We start from the raw sequence: 25,469 nt of genomic DNA, 5'->3' as shown, positions 1-25,469 counted from the left end.
CTAATATTTTATATTAAGGAGGTATTATTTCAAGTACATGGTTGGTAAAAAGGTAGCTATAGCTCTTATGTTGATGTACTACGATTGCAAATGAGAGAGGATATGGTCAAAAGAGAAGTGAAATAAATATAGCACATGCTTATAGGTTAACATATATAATTTTATGTTGCTCATATTGCAATATCGATTGAGGTAGAAGACATCAGTTTGTGCTGCATCATGGAAGAATTGTCTTTTTATGTTTTATCATATGCAAATTTCAAACTTCAAAACAAGTTATTAATGCTATTGTGATTGGATTGTTGAAAACAATTCATTGCAATTTTAGGTTTTCGGCTTAAATCTTACAAGATAATGCCAAAAAACCATGTTCTTTGGGGCATAGGTACGATTGATTGTCTAAGGTTACATGACCATTAATTATATCATTAAAATTTTTTGGTTGCTTTTAACATCCATATTGTCCATAACGAGCCATGGATTCATTGCAATATCATATTAATAAGCAAAAATGCATTTGATAGAAACTAAAAGAAAAATAGTGACGTTTTGAAAGTGTAGGGTTTAATGTATTACTAATGAAGGTTGTTAGTTGGTGCTAGTTCACTTATTTGCAGTATACTTCAATAGATTCTCTGCATCATGTGTGCAAAGTTTGTTAATGAGAGATGAACAACATGCATCATTTTATAGAGACGAGCTCATAGCTTTTATTCTGTTACTTATTGCATGATTGAATTGTTGAATTTCAGCACACCAACAATATAGATTTCGAACTACTAAACTAACTTGAATAAAACATTGGGTGATATCATAGGAACAAGCTAAGTGGAATATTGATATGAACTTGAATAGAAGGTTATATGCCATTATACGATCTTTATATCACTTTGATCACAAAATCAAAGCTTCTGAAGGTACAAAAGATATTATTCTCAGAAGAACCAATAGGTCCAAGGGTATGTAGGAAAAGACAGCCTTTGAATTGGGTGTGGGACAGATTCGAATCTCGCTTGGCACATCCAGCAACCACCAATAACATACTGTCACATCTACATTAGAGCACATAGTTCCATCACTATGAGCCCAGCCTTAGATGCATGCCTAAACATCTTAGCTTGACTCTCATGGGAGGGGGAGCATTGAAGAGAGAAAAGTTAACTGAAGTATTGACCACCAAGAAATCAAACAATAGACATGATTAATACTAAAAGTTTGTCACAAATTAGATTGAACAATAGAGTTTTGACTATACAGATGCATGCCTAAACATCTTAGGTTGACTCTCATGGGAGGGGGAGCATTGAAGAGAGAAAAGTTAACTTAAGTATGACCACCAAGAAATCAAACAATAGACATGATTAATACTAAAAGTTTGTCGCAAATTAGATTGAACAATAGAGTTTTGACTATACATCGTAATTGGTTTAAGGTTTAAGTAAACGTGTAACTCTTTTAGGGTTCTGATGTACATAATATATCATAGCTAGGTTTTGTAATGGTCGTAGAATTCGTACACAATATAATTTTTAGAGAGAACATATCAAAAAATGGAGAGGAGTATTTGGTAAATTTCCCATTAAGTTATGAAATACCATAAAAGCATTAAATATTGGAAAAGTTTTTATTCTTTACCAAGCATATCTTGATAAGACGAGTATGTGGTAGACATGAGAATACATGAATATGCTTAGTTAGTGGGTTCAAAACTTCTGGGAGTTGCCAAAGTATATGCGAACAATCTGAATCCATATCGAAAGATGCTCCTGGTACCAACGACTGCAAAAAGATGATCGTTTAGGAAAACCCTGCCGCATGTATAGTGATGATAACATCGCTTCCATTCAGCGAATACCTTATTGATCACTGATAAATTGGTACAGGAATGTTGTGTTGCATTTCTCTTCATCCGTTTCATCCAGAATATGATGTCCAAGTTCCATGTCTTAAAAAATTAAAATGTTTGCATTTACTACATAAATACAGGCATCCTGTGTCACAGGTTTAAAAACCAATTTCCCTCGAGCTATATTCTAAACAAAAAAATTTGATCCATTAATCTACACATCAATCAATACTTTACCTAGGTGAGGGTAATGCACTGTAAACTTCTTGATCCATTTTCAAGTTGATAAACATATGCTTCAACGGAAAGGAGTTCCCAATGGCCAGACTTACATAGGTATGTCCAAATATGATTACCTGTAACATAACAAGTCTCAATATGATTACTAGTAATATCACAAGAAAGGCTAAGAAGAAAATATACCAATAACATAAAGAATTAGCATAAGCACATCTTTACACATCCATTAACGTAAAGAACTATTGTATTATCAATATAAGAATTATAATATCATCAACATCTAACAGCATAAGCACATCTTTAGATTCCAAGTTCAGATCATGCTAACTGTTTTTGCACCTATTTTTCTGACAAATAGCCAACCCTAGAACGCATTCTTAACATTTTCGTTTTTTCTTTCTTTCATGATTTGTTTTGGCAAAAAATGGCTCTTTCAGTGCTTGCCTTTTTGTCTGATTGCTTTGAGCCGGATTTCTGCAGACCCTTTTTTCCCATATACAGGAAAGCTGCAGGATACTGAATGGCCTTGCTGAGAGAAACCAATAGTTGCTTCATTCCACCAGCCTCGTTTGATTGGACCCAATATTTCTTTTATTCTTTGATCTGCTGCAGCCTTCTCTACGGCTTCTCTGCAAAATGGTTAAGATGTTCCTCTTTATTTTGGGTGAGAAATCACAATATAAGGTGAAAACCCCCAAAAAACTATAACAGAAGAAAAAGGTCCGTAAAAGAACCTCTACTGAGGTAGAACGATTGCCATATTCCACTTTACTATCATAGTAGATAACTATCTCATTAACTATGAGTTCAATTCCAATCCATATCCATTGAGATGATTTCCTAGCAATTAGGAACCGGATTTCTTTTATTTATAAGATAAACTGAAAAATTGTGCATAAGTTCACCAACTCTAGCATACGCAAGTAGTTGTTAATGATCTCATAAAATACAAGTTAGAATGCTCCTAGCACATTCAGTAAAGTGACTATAATCATGAGAAACCATTCCTTTTATGTTATTCAAAAAATCTCTATCATCCATAGAGCGAAGACTGATTGTGCGTTTCCCTTATTGTCAATTGACCTGCATGAAGGCTTAGGTTGTGAGATTAAGAAAGCCCTTGAATTATGGTATTCAAGAACTTGTAATTCACAAGTCTGGAGTCGTATGGAAGCAAAATTAACCCATATCTTTCTTACGCTAGCTCCTGTATTTAAAGAGCATAAATATATTCTGGAAGTGAGAGTGGGAGTGTCCAACTTGGAGAGATTTGTGCATTGGGTGATTGATGGTCAAAAAACTTGCCTGACGATTGTAAAATCTTCACATCAAAGTGGTGTGCTCCTTATTATCCTCAATCTCCTGATTGAACCATAGTGTAAAAAGTGGTCTGCTCTAGCAAGGCCTCTGCTTGCTCCATTCTCAATTACAAGATCATGAAAATGAGGGCTTAAATTAATGATGCATTATATTTGACATTTGTCTGCCATCTAGGAAGTGCATGCACCTCAAATATGGTTGGTGGAGACATCAATTCATGTGTTTGAAAGAGCTCACAGATTCAATAGCCTCAAATTTTTAAGTGAGCTACGAGTAAACGTCTAGCTGCTTAATTTTGACGGATACATATTTCCATACTACATCTATTGATAGGCCAGTCTGTGTACAAAAATCCACAACAATGCGAAGAAAGCATTGAAGACTGTAGACATCCCATGAGAAGAGAACCACATCATCCATATAGAGAACTAGCATAACCAATATTTGGATGTGACACCTAAAGATGATGATGATGATTATCTATAATGGTTCACAAGATCCAAAATTGAATGAGATATATAGATAGGTATCATTTTGACATGCATGGGGGATTGATTACGATCTGTGGGATGGTTCCATGGTGAGGATCAAACTTGGGTTCTCTAAAAATTAGGACTTTGATGCCATGGTGTAAACTACAAAGCCCACAGCCAGAGAGATAGATAAATAGATTTTATTATCACCCTCAGCGGTCAAAGTATTATTACCAATTCAACCATTTCATATTTTGCATCCATCTAGAACCCTAAATTTTACGTGCCTCCTATGTGATCCTAGTAAAACAATGTGCAGGTTTTTTTGAACATAAGAACATACTTGGAAACCCTTTCCATGGTGATGGTCTCAATGGGAAGTGATACAATCTCAAGAAATAGGAGAATGCATGGCATTTAGAATTGAAGAAGAATCTTAATAAGGAAGTGCTTTTGGATACTTTCATAAGAGAGAAGGCGAGAAATGGTTAACCATGTTGACATTAAATAAACTACATTAATTACAGAAATTCTTTTATTTTACCAGAACTAGACTTGCGATTTCTGAATATTAACAATAATTTTGACATTGTCGTTATTATAAGGGGTTATGTTTCGATCTTTTTTGTGAAAACTTTGCAGATTGGTTTTCCCATGTTTTTTTACTTACTTGCTGCACTGTTGAAATACTAGAACATCATCCAACGCGCTGCCTGCAATGCCCGCCGTAGCTGCAAGGAGGAAGAAACCCCCTATTTTACGCCCATTCGGTTTTATCCTGAAAACAAATAAACAAAGATTGAGAAATCTGAAAACTATACCAGATCATACAGATGCATGCAGATAATCATCATACGTACATAAACATATACTATTATAAAGACATGAATACAAAATTGTTGATTGTTGATTCAAAATCCTTAAGAATACCACATATCTTATAAGTTTTCACACGTGTGAACTTAACCACATTATGTATGCAATATATATGAGAATGATACCTACAGCGAAACACACTAGACTGATCTCTAAAGGAGATTATTTGACAGCATAACACAGTTTCATCTACATGAAATATTCGTAAAGATTCTGAAGGTGAGAAAGATGCACATCCTAAACATGAAGATATCATAATTGTACTTTTCAAGTGATAAGAACTAGCTCTTATAACCCTAAGCCTGGACCTAAAATTCCAAAATTAGAACTAATTCCTTTAACATGACCCTAAACTCTAACATCTAACTCTAAACCCTAAACCCTAAACCCTAAACCCTAAACATCTAACATCTAACCCTTATCCCGAAAAGTAACCCTGCAAACTCTCATTACAAGACGCCTACAAATGCATCTATAGACACATCGACACACAGGATAAAAACCTGAGAGCGTTTGCTAGCTTCCCGATCATTTCACTTTGCATGGTTTTATTTACTGCAGAAATCGTCAGGGTAAGAAGCTCCCCTTCGTCATCCTCTTCTAGTTCGTCTTTAGGTGACAGAGAAGGAGAGCATGAACTTCCTTTTTCTCTTCACTATCAGTACATAAATAATTCTTCTCAAATTACCGTCAATGGCCCCCCATCCCAAAGAAATCCACACTTACGTTTGTTGGGGGGGTATTGTCAGCAATAGTTTTTGGGGTGATGGGGAATTCTTCTTCTTCTTCTTCTTCTTTGTCGGGGTTCTCACAAGCTAATGGTTTCCCATGTCCATCACTAATTTGTCAATGCTCTAGGTCGTGACCTTAATCGCGGCACAATAATTTGTTCATGTGACCTTAGTGTACGTAAACATGTGGGAGTATCCCACCTCGTGTTCCCCCAAAGTCGCTCCACTTTTTGCCATAAAAAGGCCTTGCATCACTAGAATCATGGTTGTAACTCAAGATGCCCATATTTGTAGCTTCTTTATGTGTGGCAATATCTTCTAGACACATTACATTGACAAGAATAAGCCAAGTTTGGGTTTCCCCCCTTGTAAAACATGGTTCCCCCATTCATTTTTCAAGCATATTGATTTCATAAATTGACTTGACTATGTGCTTAATCCCCAATTTAATGTATACTTAACATGTTTGTCAATAACATACCTTTTAAAAGGTTTTTCTCTCTAGTTCTCCTCCTATTAAAGTGTCAAAGACTTCATATTTTTTGACATAGAAGGTAACCAATTGAGTAGAACATGAAAGCTATGGGTCCATTCGTATACTTTCAAAGGGGATAATTAAGGGATACAATTACTCTCATGAAGTCATAACCGAAATTGTTTTTAGAGTAGAATATTCTTATGATGTGTTGTCTTGAACATAATTTCATCATCAAGTTTCCTAATTAAAACCTATCATCAAGTTTTTTACGAAAACACTAAGTAAGTGACCACAGAGTGATCCTGCCCACGACCTATACAATGGACTATGAACCAAATGGCAATGTGATGATGGCACATAATTGCTCGACGAGTGAGATGAATAATAGCAAGGGTAATTGCGCTAATGACTACATTTATGGTGCTTGAGACACTAAGATAGTGACCAACATGATGGAAGAATCAAGAAGACAAAAGAATAAAATAGCATAAGAAGCAAGAAGAAAACAAGGGGTAAAATAAGAAGACTAACATGAGCTAATAGTGTCCTACAAAATAAGTTATTGTAGAATTTAGTGAGTTCTAGCCAATGACATGGAAAGTGCAAATTTTCAGAGGATTTATTGTAACCATTGCTAGAAGAACCTAGGTAGCTATGGGTACAACTTTCAAGTTGAACACAAAAGACATTCCGATGAGCACTGACTGATTTGAAAAGCAGAGCCAAAGTATGACAAAGCACCTTGGTAGGAAATGGTAGACCATTTGGAAACTAATGGACATCATCATGAAGGCATTGAAAGGTTGCAAATATTTTACAAAGTAATGCTATGATACTCTTGACCACAAGCACACACTTACAGAAAATAGAGATTGCCCATAGATTTTGCCACTCTTTCTATGAACATTCAATACATGGTCCTCGTCAAAATAAAACTTACTATTACCAATCCTCTTTACAAAAAGATAAATTGATGTGGTCAAGAAATATTGTCACCAAGCCCCTTTCATAAAAATAAATCAGAGTGGTCAAGGAAGATTGTCCCTTAATTAGAGGCTACAACACATGAAGATCAACACCATGGTGAAAAGGAAAATGAAAAGCTTTACATGTATCCTAGAAGTTATCAAGAAGAGAATTTTATTAAAATCTGTTCCAAAAATAATAGGATGCTTCCATCTTTATACACATTTATGAAACTTCCAGCCACACATTTCATATCTTCTTTTCTCTTCATTGAACTCTCTTCTTTACAAACAAGAGGATCTTTATCACTAAAAGCATACCATGTCCTTTCTCTAGGAGGTTTTTCATTGTAAACCTTGCTTATTCTCAAATTAGTCTTACAAGTTCTCTCAGTATTTCCATTTTCCAGGGATTGGCAGACAGCATCATCAGCAGCAGCAATGGCAGCATAGGTTGATTTTAACCATCCCTCCAGGAAAGATACACGCTGTTGGAGAAATAACATTGTGAGACATTTGAATGAAACATTGTGAGATGTTTTTGCAAATTAGTGTCCCTGGGACTAACCTTCAGCAAAAAGTCTTGTAAGGTTTGACAGTCTTCAATGGATGCCATTGCAAGCACATGGAGACAGGTGTTTGTGAGCTGCGAGAAAGAAACTCGTAAGTTGTGAACTCATAAAGTGCCAAGAGGAGAGAACATACTGTCATTACCTGGTCTCTCAAAGCATTCACATATTTGAAAACCGGAGAAGCAAGTTCTTCATTTGAATCCAAACTATCCAAAGCGAGGATCAAAGCTTGAACCACGTCATAATATGATCCTCCATAGTCTAAAAAGAAAACATAATCAAATTATGAAAACAGGGGTATACTAATCAAACTAAAGGGTGAGTTCAAAACAAAAAATAAAGAAACACAAAAGCTGCTTTGAATATTTTCTTCACAGTATTTTGGCCTCACCATTACGAGTTTCTGGCACAGCTAATGCTAGTGCTGCTTGTATCCGGATCTTGAAGTTTTTGGAGTCCCGGAGCAGCAGAAGTAAAATACTAAACACAGATGCCACCCTGCATATTAGGAAATAATCAAATATTATGAAGAATGTAAAATATAAACATAGTAACAAAGTTAAGGACAACAGTTATACCATGACATCTCAGAGAGCTTAATTGATTTGTTGAGAAAGAGATTCCCCAAAGCATGGCAAACATTCCATTGGACCTTTTTGCAAAACAAATACAGCATCATCATCAATAAACTGTGCAATGAGGTTAACTGAAGAATCTGATCATGGTTTAGAAAAGAAACCTTAACATTTCCAGTTGTCACACATGACACAAGCGTCTGTACTACCCTTTCAAGCCAGGGATACATATCAGGAATCCCTTTCAGCTCTTCTCCTTGCTTGTTAAGTGACCCCACATCATACAGACTCAACCTTGTAGCATCATTGTTCCCCCCATCAAACTCGATGAACCTGGCAAGGTTGCCAAGAGCTCTAACAGCATTAGCTCGAACCTGAAAAAAATAAAAAGCTTTTATTGTGCCATTTAACTTTCTATCAAAGTACAATACAATTCAAAGCAAGTGAAAAGATTCAATCAAAGTTCAAACTTCAGTTATGACTTGAAATGCACACATCTGCAGCTTCTGCTTTTATTTTTTCACCACATAAAGCACATCTGTTTATTCCTAACTTTCATATGAAAACATCAGAGCCCCCATGAACCCTAGATAGTGGATGCAGAAATTAATTTATGCTAATAATAACTTATTGTGAAATAAAATATACTAATAATTTCTGATATAGAAATTTCAGCTCTCAGAAAAGCCAACCTTGTCATTGTCTTTAGCAAGTCTCATCGCACATTCTGCAAGCTCTCTCAATAGAAAGGATGCATTACTATCCACTGCAATCAAATAATCGGACATCTACATAGTCATCTGTTTTTCTTATGAATAATTTCAAGAATGCATACAATCACAAATTTGTTCTTACGTCGTTCCTTCTCAGATAGAGTCCATAATGCATCACAAAGGTTTGCCAATGCCCAAGAAGCAGTAATCCGGACCTGTAAGCTTTTGAGACATAAATTGATCACAATAACACAAACAAATGAACAGAGAGCAGTTACATAATTCTTCAACCAATTGATTATATTTATATAAATAATAATGCCATCAAGTTTTCAGATATTATGGAATAAGAACTACATACAGCGATAGAAGTATCCCTAGTAGAATGTACAATAATGTCCAATGCCGATATTAGGATGTCAGTCCTGCATCATCATAGTTAAATATTCCTATTGAAATATCGTTTCTCCCAATTTCAATGTATGACTAAAAGCTTAGGTCATGCATTCCAACCTTGCAATTAGCGTTGGAAAACTGATAATGACACCAATTGCTCTACATGCTGCTGAGCGCACGCTTGGGCTTTCGTCCCTCATAGCCAAGTCCAGCTATATAAATGAGAAAATGTAAGTATTTTTCTGAAATGTAGGCTTCAATGCAAATAAGTGTTACTGGAACCAGAATGTTCATAGGAAGACAGCATTCTAAGAAATATCGATTAAAGAAATTCTATGATGGTGATAACAAGCATAGCTATTCTGTCTTAAAACAAAAAATAAGTTGCATAGAGATAGGCCCCATACACTATACATAAACTCTAAGTGAAACCTTACTACAAAAGTTACTTCTAGTAATCTAATTTAGGAACTATCAAATATACGTTCATTGAATTAATTACTTGCATTGTTGTCTCCTTGAGTCATGAGTCATCCCTCCATGTGATTCCTTATTTTGAGAAGGTCGCCCAAAGTTAGATATGTTAGCTAAGTTTATGTGTAGACAAAATATATGCATACTAAAGTAGAAGAGAACAGTATGTCCTCACACAATTCTAGATGTAGAAACCAATTTGATGTGTAGACGGAAGATATGCCTGCTATAGATGGAAAAGACAGTCTAGTATAGTCTATTTTAAGATCTCGCAAATATATGTTCAATTCCACCTAGGTGGATAAATATATGCATTGATATGAAATCATCATTTGAATTGACTCGCATTTTGTCTCCCTGAGAAGTCTAAAGGTATTCTGATTTTAATCATCCTTCTGTACAATTCCGTACTTTGAGAAGGGCGTCCAAAAGTAGACATAGTAGCGAACTTTAGCTGGTTACCAAAGTTATGCCTGCTATAGTGGAAAAACCAATATGCTCTCTCATGTAAAAACCTTCTGAAAGAGAACAGACTTGTTCTATGCAAGCAGAAGAAACATTGAAAGCAACTTACCACTACTGAAGTGACAAATTCTTTCTCATTTTCTGGCAGAGAGCAAAATACAGCATTCGTTAAGCCTGCAAAACATGTAACAGCCTCTGCACGAACCTGCCTAAAACAAGTGATTTATCAATACACAACTCATCATGAAACTGGAAGATATCTAATCAACTCCCAATATTACCAGGGCAGAAGAGTGTACTACAAGGAAAGGTAAGTATTCTTGTAATGATTCACTCCAGGAGCTGAACTCTGTAGTGTCATTCATTTCATTATTTGGAATATTTTCATTGGCTCCTACTACATTAATTAATGATTGCAGTGATGTATGTGATGACTGGAGAAGAGGTTCATCCTGTGCATCATCGGTCAAACTGGAGCCAGATGCAGCTCGAAGAAACTCATTCAGTAACTGCAATAAAATTCCATGTTTAGATTTAATCGAAGTATATCTGTAAAACCCCGAAACTTTGAGCCATTTCCTTGCCTTCACAGCTGTGTACACTACTTTCTCCTCGGCGTTATGAGACTGTCCCACATGCTGATCAATCTTTAACTCTTGTCCGATCTTAGTTTTAAGAATTCCTGTCCTCAAGGGTGCCATAGGAATCCAATACTGGGTCATTACTGCTGGGTAATTATGCACAGCAAGTTTAAGAGCCTGCAAGAAACAAGAATCATTATAATAATACAAATTGTACTGTGGAGACAAAACTTTAAAGCATATCATGAATTACAAGAGTTGGTAATTTGCAATTGAAATTCAAATCACAAATTTATTTGGCATATGCCTTGTTCTAAGCAAGAAATGTCTAGACACATGAAAGTTCATGTCACAAAACAAGAGAAGTGTTTCATCAAGTTGAGTCACAAGTGAGGACAGGTACAAACAAATATTCTGTGGGAATTCAAATGAAATTGTATGCTTTTAACTGAATAATTCCCCAACATTAGTGATCATGGGAGTGTTTTTTCTCTTCTCCTTGGCAAGTCAATTCGTACATTTTTCATTCTATTGTTCTAGATTCCTGTCATCTCTTACCTCAATATATTTTCTATAGTTTGAGCACTACTAATCTTCGTGTCCTTCAACCAGCATAGTTTGGTTGTCTTAAAATTCAAACTATGATAGGTGCTTTGTTGAATAAACACAATAGTAATAACATCACGTAGCCTGCATGTTGAGAAGATGTCATGCAAATTTACATGATCTTCTAGCATACGGCAGGATTCACAGACTTTGCCAAACCATTTTCTTTCACAAGTCCTTTCATTCATATGTAAATCAACTGCTCACCACGAAGGTTTTTGAGCATGCAAGATAGAAATCTTGATAGTGATGGTGGAAAGTTGTTCTTCATTGTTTGAAAACTAGCATTCCAACAAATCACCACAACACTTACCTGTAAAGCTTCAATACGAATTGATGATGGCAGAAAGGATTTTGTACAGTTCAAAAGATTTTGTAATAAAAGGCTCCCATCTCCTATATCAAAATGACAAAACAATTTAAGCTCATATTAATTTAATCATAAGTACACCAAATTTTGAGTAATAAAGTTTCCATCACTGGTGATTGAGCAGTGATCATACACCTCACCTGCTATATCCTTTACAAGCAGTGCCATGACTTGCTCTGATGGGGGAACAGTGCTTAATGTACATCCTATACAGTTAAGAGCCATGCACTGCAGCAATATGAAAATTTTGACACCATATATTTAATTTAATCGCTTAATTTGTCCATCTAGAAAATCCACACTACTTACAGCAGCACTTGCTTGATCTCCTGTAGAAGAAAGCAGACCCTTCAACCTTTTCTGAAGAGCTTGAATTATGTCAGGAAGCATACAAGATGGAAGGCGTGAGAACCTAATTAATTTATAGAAAATAAACTTCAGAATCTTGTTGTATTTTATTCTAAATAGTTATGAGCACAAATATGGAAAATGGAACATACGGTGCAGCTCCTATAAATAGAGAAAAGCCTTTCAAGATGGCCACAAGAAGCCCCATGTTAGATTCATTTAATGTCAGGTGAGTAAGTCCTGGGGAAAACAACAACTGCTTGAGAGAGACAGAAAAAACTTCCTCCACATATTAATTGACATAGTCTCAGCAATTACCTCTTTGAATTTGCAACAAAACTTGACCCAAAGAATAAGACAGAGTCATAAAAGAGCCAAACTTTCTAGAGTCTCTATATTCTGCAATCTGCATAAAAGCTCGGGAAGGGCCCTCCAGCATTAAAGACATAGTGGCTGCAGCAGCTATGCGAACCTGAACTCCAAAAAATAAAGAGCTAAAAAATTGCATGTTTACTATGCTCCAATGATGATCATATGAAAGAATGTAAATACCTTCAAAATGGGATCAAATATCAAGGTCTTTAGGAGAGAATTTTGTGAGCGCCTGACAGTAATAATGCTCAAGGTAAAACCAACAATACTTATCTTTTTATGACATACAATCATCACCAGAGATCAATACCTATTACTTAGAATATCATTGGTTGGAAACAGAATTGTCCAATATGCATGGAGAGATTTGGGATCTGAACGAGCAAGTGCCTTCAAAGTACAAACCAAAATGGTTTGAGAATTAAGTCATTAACATGATAAATCCTTCAAATTTACCACAATGGTACATCACTAGATCTTAAAATCTATAAGACCTGAAGAAACTCCCTTACTTGAATACATAGGACTGCCAATGCCCGAACCTTTGAGCACTTGAACCTATCTCCATCTCCAGGGGAGCCATCACTGTCACTCTGTTCTGAATCTGATTGGATAATTCGTCTGGTTCCTTCGCCATTTTGCAGCTTGCAAGTTGACATTTTGTTCAGTGTTTTCCGTAGATGAGGTGGTCTATATACAGATTTCATAGTGGATACTTCTTTACTCTCAACTTCACCAGATATTTCACTTGTTTGTGTATTGTAAGCTGTAAGTACAGTTACATTCAAACCATAACCACAGAAGGGGAGGAAACATGTAACTAGTGGCCCAACCTGGGAGACAAATAAGAAATAAACAAAAATACCAGAAAATTATAAAATAAAACAAAACTAAAAGTTCAAGCTTACAAAAGAAAAATGACGCAAGATGACCCCAAAATAATAAATAATCAAGCAGTCAAATGTAGGATAGATCTTCGAACAAATACAAATTTCCTGATTACAAGTGTAAATTAAAACCCTAAAGTGCACACATCCATGGAATCCAATCAGTCAATCTCCTATGTGACATTCCATTTCTAATAAATCAAATTCCTAGATAGAATTATTTAAACATCTTTAACAACATAAGATCGAACTGAAACACAATGAATGAATCATACATATTCTCCGATTGGACCACTTATATTTAAGAGAACAAGCTGGAGACACCGCAACACTTCGGCATAAAACCTGAAACAAAAGGAAATGCAATGAAAGGTGAAGACCAACAAGCATTAAAAATTAGGCCAGTAATAAATAAATGAAGTTAAGATGTCGCACATACCTTGATGATTTTGAATCCTCTACAAGTCTACCTCTGGTTGTAATTAGCTCCAAATAATCTTTTAGTGTCTGAAATACCACCAAGAAACAATAATGGTGAGAGATATTGCTTACATTCCACAAGAGAAAGCCCTATTCATCAGGAGAGACATTTTGTCACTCGAGCAGCCTCCGAATCAATTAGACATTAGGCATTTACAGTATTCAATTAGAGACACCACATGTCCGTAGTGCATTCCCAATGCACATTGTTCATTTGCATTTGTGAATGTTAAAATGCTTCCATAATTTGGTATGCCTTTGTTGAACCTTGTGGACAGTATGGATATCTTGCAGCTAAATGTGTTGTGCTCATTCAAGCTTTCATTCATGCAATCTTTATATGCTTGCTATGACTCAAAAAGTCTTATGACAGACGTGACTGCTGGTCATTAAATTGTAACCAACAGACTGAATCTTCTCCCCCAACTGCACTCTAGTTGTAGTTGACCATTTCCCCTAATGTTATCATGAGACTCTGAGAATTGAGTAGGGACAACCAGTGCCTGTTGAGTTAGTTAACTATCTTTATGAGTTATGTTATACTTCAGAAGTACTTTGTTTCTAGTATTTGGAAGACCTCAGTGAAGTTTAAGGCCATACAGACCAGTAATTCAAATTATCCATCCAACCTTGGATATCTACCATGACTATAAATACCCACCCACATGAACGAACAGAAGTTAATTCCAATTACAAGTTAGAAATAAAAATATGTCAGTTGGAAGGAAAGATCTGAAGAACTGGAAAGAATAGGTCACCTTAAGTATTTCAACAAAGGTTGAACTGGAAAATGTGGTTCCAGATTGATTCAGTAGATTTGCTAGTGCAACAAAGATAAGTCTTTGTGTTTCCAAATCGTAATTAATCAAACTGGCACCAATATCGTTGCTCAAATTTGGGCCATGTGCTTTGCAAAACTTTGTTTCATTGATCAAGCTCAGTAGGAGAGTAGATGTCCTTACAACATCATGCCAGGGCAGCTGATCTCCAAAATTATGGATAATCTGCCTGCAAAGAAAGAACGGATGAATGTTGGTATTATAAACCTTAATTGAGTTGAATAAAAAAAAAGGCATCTTATTTAGCCTTTACCCTAAAGCTTGTAGTGCATCCCAGGAAGGTTTTTGCACTTTAGTGCCATAAGAAGCCTGTGGCGCTACTTTATTCATTTCTTTGACGAAATGAGTTTGAACAAGCATCTCAATGAAATGCAAAACTGATGGTCCATATGCTGGTACAGAACGCAAATCCGTAGTAGAGCTAATATCCATAATCTGCGACACGAAAATTATATATTCTTAACATAGTTCTTGATAACAACTGATAAAACCTTTTACACCTCTCTTTATATGAAGCAGAGAAATGAGATAAAATCACAAAAATGTCAACCATCTTTGATCCTGGAAGGGAAGGTCTAGCAAAAAGCAATAATGGTGAAAATTGATACAACAAAAATCAAATGAAATGCCCAATGTAAATCCTCTATAAATTCTCGGAGTACACACATAGACCCCTATGCGTGTGAAACAATACAGTAGAAAAATATCACAATAAAATGTATATAAATTAAGGATCAATATACAAACCACTACCCATGAATTGCAATGCCCATTGGGTGCAACACCTTCACATATCCTGTTTCAAGTGTGTGTTTTACCTCAAATGATTCATTCTGAGAAAAATGAGTCCATAGGAGGGCTGCCTCTACTTCTAATTGTCAAAAATGAACATAGAACTTGAAAGTTGCAACCATGAGTCGCTGGTCATACTTAAAACAGGATGTGATGAAAATAAAATGCTTGCATGTAGGCCACGGGCATCTGAACCTTGGACTCAGGCCCTTATCACCCATCACTGACGGTGCTTTCCTTGTTTTGGGTGACCTTTGTTGGAGATCTTTCAAAGGCAAAAGTTTCAGTTTATCTAAGTTCGGAATCTTAATTGCAGCTAGCTAGATTCTTCAGTACCCTACACTTGGTTATATTTGTTTTGGTTCGTTGTTCACAAAGACAAGTCAACATTTGAACATGTAATCTCTTGTTCAGTCTGATAGGTCATTTTGACCTTCTTAAAAGACACATATTCTGTTCTTTTTTTCTTTCTTCTGACCCATCTATGAGCCATCCACCTCTCCATACAAGTTCCAAAAGGGGGGACAGCCTCTTGTACTAAAGCACAAGGCCATCACGACCAATCGTTAAAAAAAAAAAATAATAATGATGTCTAAATGTCTTCTAAAGGCAACAATGACAAACTCTTGACTCTCCATAATGACCAATTCTTGACCAAAGGTAGCCTGTACAATTGCATAATTAAATAATCTGGAGAGGTAACATTCAAGTGGATCATCCTTTATATTAAGGGTAATCCTAGAATCAAATCAAGTTTGCTGCAAATGGAACACTAAACTGTTTTGATCTCAGAACAATTTATATGCAAGTTACTGGTAACATATATCATCATATCTGGTTCCGGAAAAATTTAAATGGAAACATACACTTTGCATGCTGGTGCAATGTGCATGCATACATCTTTTGATTGTTAATTTTACAAAACTTTTTTCCAGATATAGAAACGCATAACTTACCAAGCAGCAGATTTTATCGCAACTTGATTTCATATTGTTGCTATCACTAGATGAATCTGGATGTGAAGAAGCTAATTGCATAAGGAATATTATATCAGCTGCAACCTGTTCAAAAAACAGATTATTTTTGCGATGGTCTTAAGTTAAGTTGAGTACATGTGTTTGCTATGGTAAGATTTTTCCAGCATGCAAGCTAAGATTATACCAACCCTAATGAACATTAAACAGTAAAGTGATCATGCTAGCCTCTCCTGTCACATAATAGGGATTTACAGCTTAGAAATCCCTATCCACGTATCATTGCATGGAAATTGGAAAGATGTCTGGATATAAGGGAACGGGATTAGAAAATAAGCCAAATATCTCTTGTTGTGAATGCTGGAAACACATTGGCAATTGTTTCTTGGAACTGGAACCCAAAAAGAAAAATAAGTGTTCCCATTGATAGCGGCTAGTTGTGCAGTCCTTTTATTGATCTTTCCAACAGACAAGACTACCGTTAATCTGATTTCTCCCTTCTAGAACTGAAAACTTTGACTGGATTTGGCAATGCAGTGGCTAATCTTGAACAAAACCTCACAAGAAGCTTGAAGAAATAACAAGAGCGTCACTTAAATGGTTATACAATATTCAAATTCAAACTCTTCTCTTCCAGCTGAACAAAATTTACAAACTTGTGATCCTCTCAAAGGGCATTTTACAAAACTCTTCTTCCCTGAGTACGAAACTTCCATTACAAAATTCGAACTCTTCTTTCCTCTGAAAGGCATTACAAAATTCAAGCGCTTCATTCCTGATTGAGTATAAATCTTCTACCATATATCCTCTCAACGGCTTCACAAAATTCAACCTCTTTATGAGCAGAATTCAAGCTTTTCTTTCTCAATTTTCTAACTTTTTCTTCACAAAATTCAAAACTTCTCCTTTTAAAAGATTTGATATTTCTTTGATAATGGAATTGGCATGTTAACATCAACATTTTTAATCTGTATCAGGTTTTCTACGTCTTTTCGAGATGTTAATGCATATCTTTCTTTCTTGATTTCTGTCCTCTTTATAATATTGCAATCAAAATGAAATATTTTGGAAAGGTTCCTTCATACATCACTGCACATGCGACAAAAACTTGTTGATCTGATATTCCTGCATTTTCTCTAATGAGAAATTGTGAGTTCATGTTCCCAATACCTCTTCAGGAGGGACATGAGATGAAGCCATCACAAGAGTTTTGCTCTGCGAGAGAAGATCTTCGATCGCTGAAGAAGGAGAAGAAGACACAGAAACAGAAGCTCGGCGCAGAGACGAGAAGGAGAGACGCCACGATCTCACGCTGTCTTCTTTCATCTTCTTCGAGAGCAGAAGGCAAAGATTTTCCGAAAAATGAAAGAGGGGTGGGGGGGATTAGAAGAGTTTTTATTGATATGTTCCATTCCATGACTTGTTTTTTGTAGACATTATTTGAATTGGCTCTAGGATAGGCGTCTATTACATGGGGTAAGTGCACATATGGGAATTTGAATCCATCATTGTCAATCCGGATTTTGGTTCCTTTCTTGTTACGAAAATAAGTTCGTTGTTTAGGGCTTGACTAACAATTGGAATGTTACCCTCGATCATTTATGTCGAGTTTTCTGTGGATTTAATACCCTCTCGATGAAGAATCTGACAAACGGGAGTGACAATCGCCCTCGAGTGCACTGATGGAGTAGATTGCTCACTAGGCAAAGTCTAATCCTAAACCCGCCTTAACTCTTCGCCCTCAATAAATAAATGAGACTTAAATAATGAGTCAACATACATAGTGCATGCTACTAATCGCTTAACTAGCATTATCACGATATTTCATGCAAGTATACTACTCTATTGCCAAACACATTTGGTTAGGTTGACCATGTTGTTGCAATAAGGTAGAGCTTAAGCCATTAAATTTATTGTTCTTGAGCACTAGGTTGCATTACAAGATCAAAGCTTGATGACAAAGAGGAACAAAAATCCCTATCTCTAAAAGCGAAAGGAAAGAAGAAAATGTCAAAATCTCATAATTAATGTTCTTTTTTTAGCATCTTGACTACTTCTCGAGGTTTCTTTCTCCTATACTCTCTTGTCCACCTTCTCTTGTGTCACAATTGTTTGGGTTCCAATGTCAAGAGCCATGTCATTTGAGAGTATGGGAATACATGTAAAACCATTATTTAACATCCCCACGACCTGAGGAATGCACACTCTTGGCTACACTACACCAAGGGAAAATGAGGTAGTCCATGTCGTTGGTAGGCTTCCCATAAGGGAGGTTTTGGGGCAAGGCGACTAGAGGAGCAAGGAATATGATAAGGATATTCACACGAAGATGAAGTTCTAAGAAGTGGAGTGGATGGGCATGGAGATCAACGAAGAGGGAATATTAATTCCTTCTATAAAAACGTGATTCACCATAAGAAATCTAAGGCATTGTTGACCTACAATTGATAAGTAGCAATGTAGGAGGTGAGCGACAATGGATGTCACCCAAAATAATCATAAGGACATACGTAGCCACTATTAAGGATGATTTTTGAGTCATGCAGATATATCGATGGGGGGGATTTGAGCATGAAACAAGAGGGTTGCAATTTAATATTGTATGGGTTCATACTAAGGTCAAAGATCATGCCCAACAAGAATGATCACATTTTATGATGAGTACCTTTAAGGTAGCGGTCACTAAGGAGGATCTATAAGAGTTGGAGGACATGATGAAGGTGGGTTTGGCGTGAAGTGACAAGGGGTGTGCGGTGATGCATGTCAATAATCAAGTTAATCAAAGCAAGGTAAGTCACCACAAAGGCATTGATTGGTTCCACGATTTAGTATGAGACTTCTTGATGCCGTCATCAAGAGGGGCTCATCTTAGATTTGGACCATGCATGAAGTTTATCGACATCAACTTGGGTTTAGAGAAGGATGTCAATATAATATTAAGCCCCAATTTGTGGGTAGTACCCAATGAGGCATTCTAGGACTTGGAGGAGTGTGTTGTTAAGGTTGAGTTGCCATGGGATGGCGGGCACACAATGGTTATCTAGGTGATTACCAAGTGCCACCCACCACGCCCAATCCTACTCGTTGCTTCATCTAAAACATCTTATGCTCTAAATAGGTCCACAAAAACTTGTTATAATTTGGTCAATTTGAAGCAAGCATACTACCTTGCTATTGACGATGTCCAACTATGATGGGGATGAAGAGTTTGTGTTGCGTTGTGTGTGTGTGCATACGATATGAAATGGCTTCGTGGAGAGGACGTTAATGAGTTGGGCCCCATCACCTTTCGAGGGTAGAGAAGTGAGCCTCGTGCAATCATGCGCTAGTGAGGGGTGGCAGGCAATGCGGGCAATTGAAGTGTGGTTGAGGTGAGGTGGGTTCTGAAGGGCCGAGACGATGATGCAATGAAGGTTGTGTGAATGTAATGAGGGGTAAGCGGTGAGTGACATTCCCAAACATTTGATGAGGTAAGGTGGGAATGTTGTACACTCCTTGATCACGTAAGCAGATGAACGAGTACTTCGATGGAGGCGGGAATATTCTATTGGATGTAATATTGTATCCACTTCACACTTCAATATTATAGGTCACCTCATAACAATAATTCATACTACCTACTTCATTTTAGCTATTTCTTTGCCTCGTTTGAATATCCAAAATTGTGCACTACCCTCAATGCATTGTTATGCCATACTCCCATGCCCAACCCAATCCTCACCCTCCTTGATTGGATTTCTACATGTCAAACTTGAGGTTAATCACCCAACTTGCCCTCGTCCTCCTTTCCCACCTCACACCCTCAAAAAAGCTTGTTTTGGCCATCTTGTCAATGCCCATGTTATGATAACAAGCTCAATAACAAACACCTCCTTGAGGCACACTCTTAAATTGTGGCATTTACTTACATAATAGAAGACACCTTTACATGGAAGGAAGTGGATACCTTCCATATTAGACACACACACAATTCTATATTGTTGCATACAAACACATCCTCCAATTAAAAATGTGTTATTGCCAAGTATTTCCTGTAGTTAAACCTACTTTTCATCCTTTCTCATCATTGCATTATCACCACTTAACCTGCATCTATAGTTATTAATATAAACAATGCAAAAAAATAGTTGTTAACAAATGTGTGTGGCCAATCTAGAATATTGGTCATAGGCCATAAGAAACATGGTTATATTGTAATTTGTGGGGACACCCTTTATTAGTTGGCGACGGTTAATACCTAATAAGAATTAATATGAAAGGAACCCTTTAGGGTTGTCAACTTGTATAAAACGACAAGAGTTCTCAGGTAAAAAGGACCTTTGGGTGCCCCAACTTTGGAGCCACCTTTTGGTTCTCATTCTCTCCCTTTTGCATCCACTAAGAATCGCTTTCCTCCATGTAGTTTTCTACACTAATTAATAGAGATTTACATATTTTTAGTTAACAACTATCTAGTTTATTGAGACACCTTACATATTTCTTATCTAATAAATATCTACTTAATTAAGACAAACTTATTTGTAATTTGTGTAGTGATTAGGCGTGCATTAACGTTGGTTTAGGTTTACGTTAAGAAACTTTGAGGCATTAACAATTGCATAGAATCAAGGGGTAAATGCTTAATATGTTGAAGTATAATGCAATCGATGATGATCCCAAATCCTCATATTGGCCACATTAGGAAGATATGTTGAACCTTGTTAAAGAAACTTGATTCAATAGTCTTGTATCTTGCATATAAAGGTATGATCTTTTGAGGAACTTCAATTTATTACACACTTTTGTAAACTTTTCAAAGCTACAGGAATATATAAAAAATAGCTAAATATTATTTCCCTCTCTTGCAACAGTTATTCTTATCTCCCATGGAAGGAGCCCAACATCCATGCGCACTCACATGACTCAATGACACTAGGGTGCACATATACACGCTATAAAACCCACCCCTCATATTTTAATAAACTGTTTGGTTTACCTAAATGCTACAAATAGATATTTAGCTTTGACTACCTTATTTCAATGTAAGGGGTGGTTTTTATACTAATGTATATATGCACTTTGTTGCCCACTATTGCCATGGATATTGATATAATCACAATGCAATGCCAAAGAGGGATGTCACGAGGATGGAGACCATGCATGCAAATCGTGATTACATTATTGGAACATGGCATGGGTAGTATTGGTGTCAAATAACAACGATTTAAAAAAATATGTCTTTTTAAGTCGATGAGCAATATCACTACCAAAGTGCATGTGATGATGTCATGTGGCTTTTTTATGGGTTCTAATGTACCTTTTCTACCCATAAACGTATTTCAACAACACGATACATTGAACCAAGAAAAGCAAAGAAAAATACACTTATTGTCAGAAAGTCCACTGAACAATTGAGGATAAAGGACAAAATCGTAGTAGTACAAACACATCCACCTTTTACATGCTTATAATGACTCTTATCGAGAAAACATTTGGACAAGTATTGTTGGAAGTCTCCACGGTATAGTACGAGATAAAGGACGCACAAAGACAAGGTAATAGTACAAACACATCCAATTTGCGGAAACATGTAATGTTTATAATCAGATGTTCAAAAAACCAAACACGCATATGTCCAACGATTATTATTGGTAGTTAGTAAAGAGACACACACATATCCAATGGATACACCAAAAAGTATGGAAAAGCATACACAAAAACTTAAAACCCTATTGGAATAGATTCAATGCACACTAATAAACATGTATGGTTTTGATGTGATTATGCCCACAACTCAAATACTTATCCCATTTCCTCTACGCTGAATTCAAACCTATGGAACCACATTGTACTTGCAATAGAAAAAATGAGATGGAATGGAGCACAACCCACTCAAAAGCAAGTGAAACATATCCCGATTACAAATACAAGATGAATGCAACATATTCCACTTGCAACAAAAAATATTCCAAACCATATTCCACTTGCATCTAATAGATTTGACACAAAAATGTACCATATCGATCATCTTTACGTTTGACAAAATTAAAGTTGAATGAACATAACCATAGCCCACTTACACGAGATCGAAGTTGAAGCCAAATATCCTACCCCCATGAGACAATTTTGAAAACTGATGGACCATGTCCCACATGCATGTTGATCAAAGTCAAATAAAATAGACAATGTTCTTCCTATGGATGGATACAAGTCAAAACGAATGGAACATCAACCCACACATAATTTCAAAACACAAACGTATCTACTTTGGAGATAGATGATCTGCCCACTACGAAAAGGCAGATAGATGCATGTGAGCCAACGCAAGGAGCGTCTCATTTGCCAATTAGTAGGGTTCACTCACACAATTATGTGTGTGTGTTGAGTGTGTGTGGGGGGGAGCGAGCAAGTAGATGTGACGAAGATTCGTGTGAAGAGAGACATTGGAGATGGTCATAAGTGGTCACATCACATGCGGACGGAGCAACAATAGATGTAGCTCACCAACCGGAATGGCGAGAGTGTTTGTTTAGTAATGTGAAATAGGAGAGGAGGATTGGTCATTGAAGGCTAAATGGAAAAGAAGAGTGGGTAAGTTGTAAGTTGTAACCATAGCTCCTAGTAAAGTTGTATGTATGTATGTATGTATGTATGTATGTATGTATGTATGTATGCATGTATGTATAATTGATTAGCAAATATAATGTATATTAGAGTGTGAGGCAATTTCATAGAGCAATTTGGGGGTGCAAGTTGTGTGGAGAAGAAGAAGGAGAAGAAGAACAGAGACAGACACAAACAAAACGCGCGGGTACACACACACACACACACACACACTCTCTCTCTCTCTCTCTCTCTCTCTCTCTCTCTCTGTCGCTCTGAATCCTCGGTGCATTCAGCAGAGTGGGAATAGTAGCGATCTCCAAAAACGGAGGAGAGAAGAAACTAGAGTAGTGGAGGAAGAAGTGATAAAGAGCGAGAAGGAAGGAGAAGAGTTCAATTGGAAGAGGGAAGAAGAACGAGAGAGGAGGAAGAGGAAGAGGAAGAGGAAAAGGAAGAGGAAGAAGGAGAAGAAGAGGCAGAGGGAGGGAGGGGGAGAAGAGGGACAGAGAGAGAAAGAGAGTGGAGAAGCAAGGAGAAGAAGGAAAGAAACAGAAGAAATAAATAGAAGTTACACTAAGCAGAGAGAGAGAGAGAGAGAGGGAAGAAGAGAGAGAGATGGCTGCGACGAAGATTGAGGCTCCGCCACCGCCTGCCGGGAAGCACCGGTTCGTGATGTGGCGGACAGTGTTCGAGGTGGACACACGCTACCTTCCAATCAAGCCCATTGGGAAGGGTGCTTATGGCATCGTCTGCTCTGCCCGAGACCTCCTGGCCGGCACCAAGGTGGCCATCAAACGCATCACCAACGTATTCGAGAACACGACCGATGCCCGCCGGACATTGCGAGAGATCAACCTCCTCCGCCACCTCTTCCACGAGAACATCGTCTCGGTGAAAGACATCATGCTGCCCACATCCAAGTCAGCCTTCAAAGATCTCTATGTTGTCTATGAACTCATGGATACGGATTTGCACCAGATCATCCGCTCCTCTCAGCTCCTCAATGATGACCATTACCAATACCTTATTTATCAGGTAAAATCTGAAGGAAAAATGGCTTTACCTGTGCAATTAGTTTCAATTTCCTTCATAATCCTAATATATTCATCACCATTGGTACTGGAAGGAATTGTGAGTTTTTCTTTGTTACTATATATCTACATCTGACCCTAAATGCATGTGGTCTGTGTTTATGTCCCTGCTCTGCATAATATTAATTATGTAAATGGTGGTTGTTTCTTGAATCTCTGTGCAGTTGCTTCGAGGGTTGAAATACTTGCACTCTGCGAATGTTCTACATAGGGATTTAAAGCCTAGCAATCTCCTCCTAAATGCCAACTGTGATCTCAAGATATGCGATTTTGGGCTGGCACGAACAGGCCCTGAGAAGGGACAATTTATGACTGAATATGTTGTGACCCGATGGTATAGAGCTCCAGAGCTTCTACTCTCTTGTGATGAATACGATAGTGCCATTGATGTATGGTCAGTTGGTTGCATCTTTGCTGAGATGTTGGGCCGTAAGCCCATCTTCCCGGGGAAAGATTATCTTCACCAATTAAAGCTTATATTATCTACAATTGGGACCCCGTCCGAGGATGATCTACATTTTATCCCTAATGAGACGGCCAGGAACTTCATTCACTCTCAGCCCTTTGCTCCACGTGTGTCTCTCCGGATGGTTTACCCAAGTGCAAACCCTCTTGCTATCGATCTTATCGACAAGATGCTTGTGTTTAATCCAAGGAAAAGAATTAGTGTTTCTGAGGCCCTGGAACACCCTTACCTCGCCATGCTTCATGATGAAAATCTCGAACCTGTTGCTCCATTGCCTTTTACTTCCAATTTTGAGGATGAGGATCTCAGCGAACACGACTTGAGGGAGAAGGTCTGGAACGAGATGCTTCACTACCATCCCGAAGCTTCTCTTGGCTTGTGCGGACGGTGAATAGAAGAAAATGGTGTATAAAATGCACCCAGAAAAAAATACCATTAAGGAACGCCATGGTAGTCTACTATCTATTCTACTTGGGCTAAGATCATATCGGTGCTATATTGTCCATAGCTCTAGAGGTAACATCAGGAGGATTTGTAGTAGCCCTTGGAAAGATCACGCGTTTACCTTTCTTTGTAAATGCGTTCATCAAGGGCTGTTTGGAGGAAGTGTTGTAGAGTGAGTGAGAGTTTCTAAGGTGTAATATAATGGGTGATCAATGAATAGAGGTTTTACATGTAGGCAAATAAAGGAGTGAGAGTGTCTGTATACAAAGAGGTAATGAGCAATATTTACTTTCTTGGTACATTTTCCCTTGTCATTTGTTCTTAGTGGTTTGGCTCGTCGGATCATGAAAGCTTTGTTATCAATCTATTTTGCTCCAAGAAAAGTGAATTACTAGAGGGTCTCAAGTTTGATAAAAAAAAAGCATCATGTGAGTGCATATTTTGCCACAGCTGTTGATTTCTTTTCTGTCAATATGTTCATCGTGCTCCCATTTAACTTCCATGTTCTAAATT

At 37.1% G+C, this 25,469-nt stretch overlaps 3 protein-coding genes across 3 annotated transcripts; 1 reads left to right on the top strand and 2 right to left on the bottom strand.

Annotated features, from left to right (window-relative positions):
- Positions 1–1,569: 1,569 nt before the first annotated feature.
- Positions 1,570–5,419, bottom strand: LOC147868496 (cytochrome oxidase complex assembly protein). Its single transcript, XM_087319916.1, has 5 exons — positions 5,259–5,419; positions 4,550–4,657; positions 2,531–2,715; positions 2,084–2,202; positions 1,570–1,945 (listed from the first exon to the last, which is right to left on the bottom strand). The coding sequence occupies exons 1-4, from the start codon at positions 5,297–5,299 to the stop codon at positions 2,084–2,086; spliced, it is 453 nt and encodes a 150-aa protein (XP_087176042.1). The 5' UTR covers positions 5,300–5,419; the 3' UTR covers positions 1,570–1,945.
- Positions 5,420–7,087: 1,668 nt separating this feature from the next.
- On the bottom strand, positions 7,088–17,735 carry LOC147868495 (ARM repeat superfamily protein). The gene is made up of 27 exons (XM_087319906.1): positions 17,544–17,735; positions 16,356–16,460; positions 14,861–15,042; positions 14,527–14,776; positions 13,728–13,795; positions 13,564–13,633; positions 12,914–13,234; positions 12,712–12,791; positions 12,582–12,633; positions 12,348–12,501; positions 12,182–12,269; positions 11,991–12,093; positions 11,822–11,909; positions 11,625–11,707; positions 10,709–10,882; positions 10,406–10,633; positions 10,234–10,329; positions 9,303–9,397; positions 9,151–9,214; positions 8,932–9,004; positions 8,769–8,842; positions 8,241–8,450; positions 8,080–8,153; positions 7,893–7,999; positions 7,644–7,762; positions 7,498–7,575; positions 7,088–7,417 (listed from the first exon to the last, which is right to left on the bottom strand). The coding sequence occupies exons 1-27, from the start codon at positions 17,697–17,699 to the stop codon at positions 7,091–7,093; spliced, it is 3,519 nt and encodes a 1,172-aa protein (XP_087176032.1). The 5' UTR covers positions 17,700–17,735; the 3' UTR covers positions 7,088–7,090.
- Positions 17,736–23,432: 5,697 nt separating this feature from the next.
- LOC147868494 (mitogen-activated protein kinase 4-like) lies at positions 23,433–25,257 on the top strand. The gene is made up of 2 exons (XM_087319893.1): positions 23,433–23,990; positions 24,211–25,257. The coding sequence occupies exons 1-2, from the start codon at positions 23,571–23,573 to the stop codon at positions 24,901–24,903; spliced, it is 1,113 nt and encodes a 370-aa protein (XP_087176019.1). The 5' UTR covers positions 23,433–23,570; the 3' UTR covers positions 24,904–25,257.
- The last annotated feature ends 212 nt before the right edge of the window (positions 25,258–25,469 follow it).

This window comes from Azolla caroliniana, unplaced genomic scaffold, assembly GCF_043228905.1.
Source record: "Azolla caroliniana isolate FFs.n. ecotype wild unplaced genomic scaffold, voAzoCaro1.0.p SCAF_1, whole genome shotgun sequence".
In the NCBI taxonomy this organism is placed as follows: domain Eukaryota; kingdom Viridiplantae; phylum Streptophyta; class Polypodiopsida; order Salviniales; family Salviniaceae; genus Azolla; species Azolla caroliniana.
This window is presented reverse-complemented; position numbering and strand designations above follow the sequence as displayed.

Bases quoted from the DNA above. Each gene is read 5' to 3' on its own strand.
- LOC147868496 (XM_087319916.1), bottom strand. From the start codon at position 5,299: ATGCAAAGTGAAATGATCGGGAAGCTAGCAAACGCTCTCAG. The intron at 4,658-5,258 runs GTTTTTATCCTG...ATTTGTTTTCAG, and splicing joins AAGCTAGCAAACGCTCTCAG to GATAAAACCGAATGGGCGTA. The intron at 2,203-2,530 runs GCAAGCACTGAA...GTTATGTTACAG, and splicing joins CAAAGCAATCAGACAAAAAG to GTAATCATATTTGGACATAC.
- LOC147868495 (XM_087319906.1), bottom strand. From the start codon at position 17,699: ATGAAAGAAGACAGCGTGAGATCGTGGCGTCTCTCCTTCTCGTCTCTG. The intron at 10,330-10,405 runs GTAATATTGGGA...TGTTTTAGGCAG, and splicing joins TAGTACACTCTTCTGCCCTG to GTTCGTGCAGAGGCTGTTAC. The intron at 8,843-8,931 runs GTAAGAACAAAT...ATTTGATTGCAG, and splicing joins TCTATCTGAGAAGGAACGAC to TGGATAGTAATGCATCCTTT.
- LOC147868494 (XM_087319893.1), top strand. From the start codon at position 23,571: ATGGCTGCGACGAAGATTGAGGCTCCGCCACCGCCTGCCGGGAAGCAC. The intron at 23,991-24,210 runs GTAAAATCTGAA...ATCTCTGTGCAG, and splicing joins ACCAATACCTTATTTATCAG to TTGCTTCGAGGGTTGAAATA.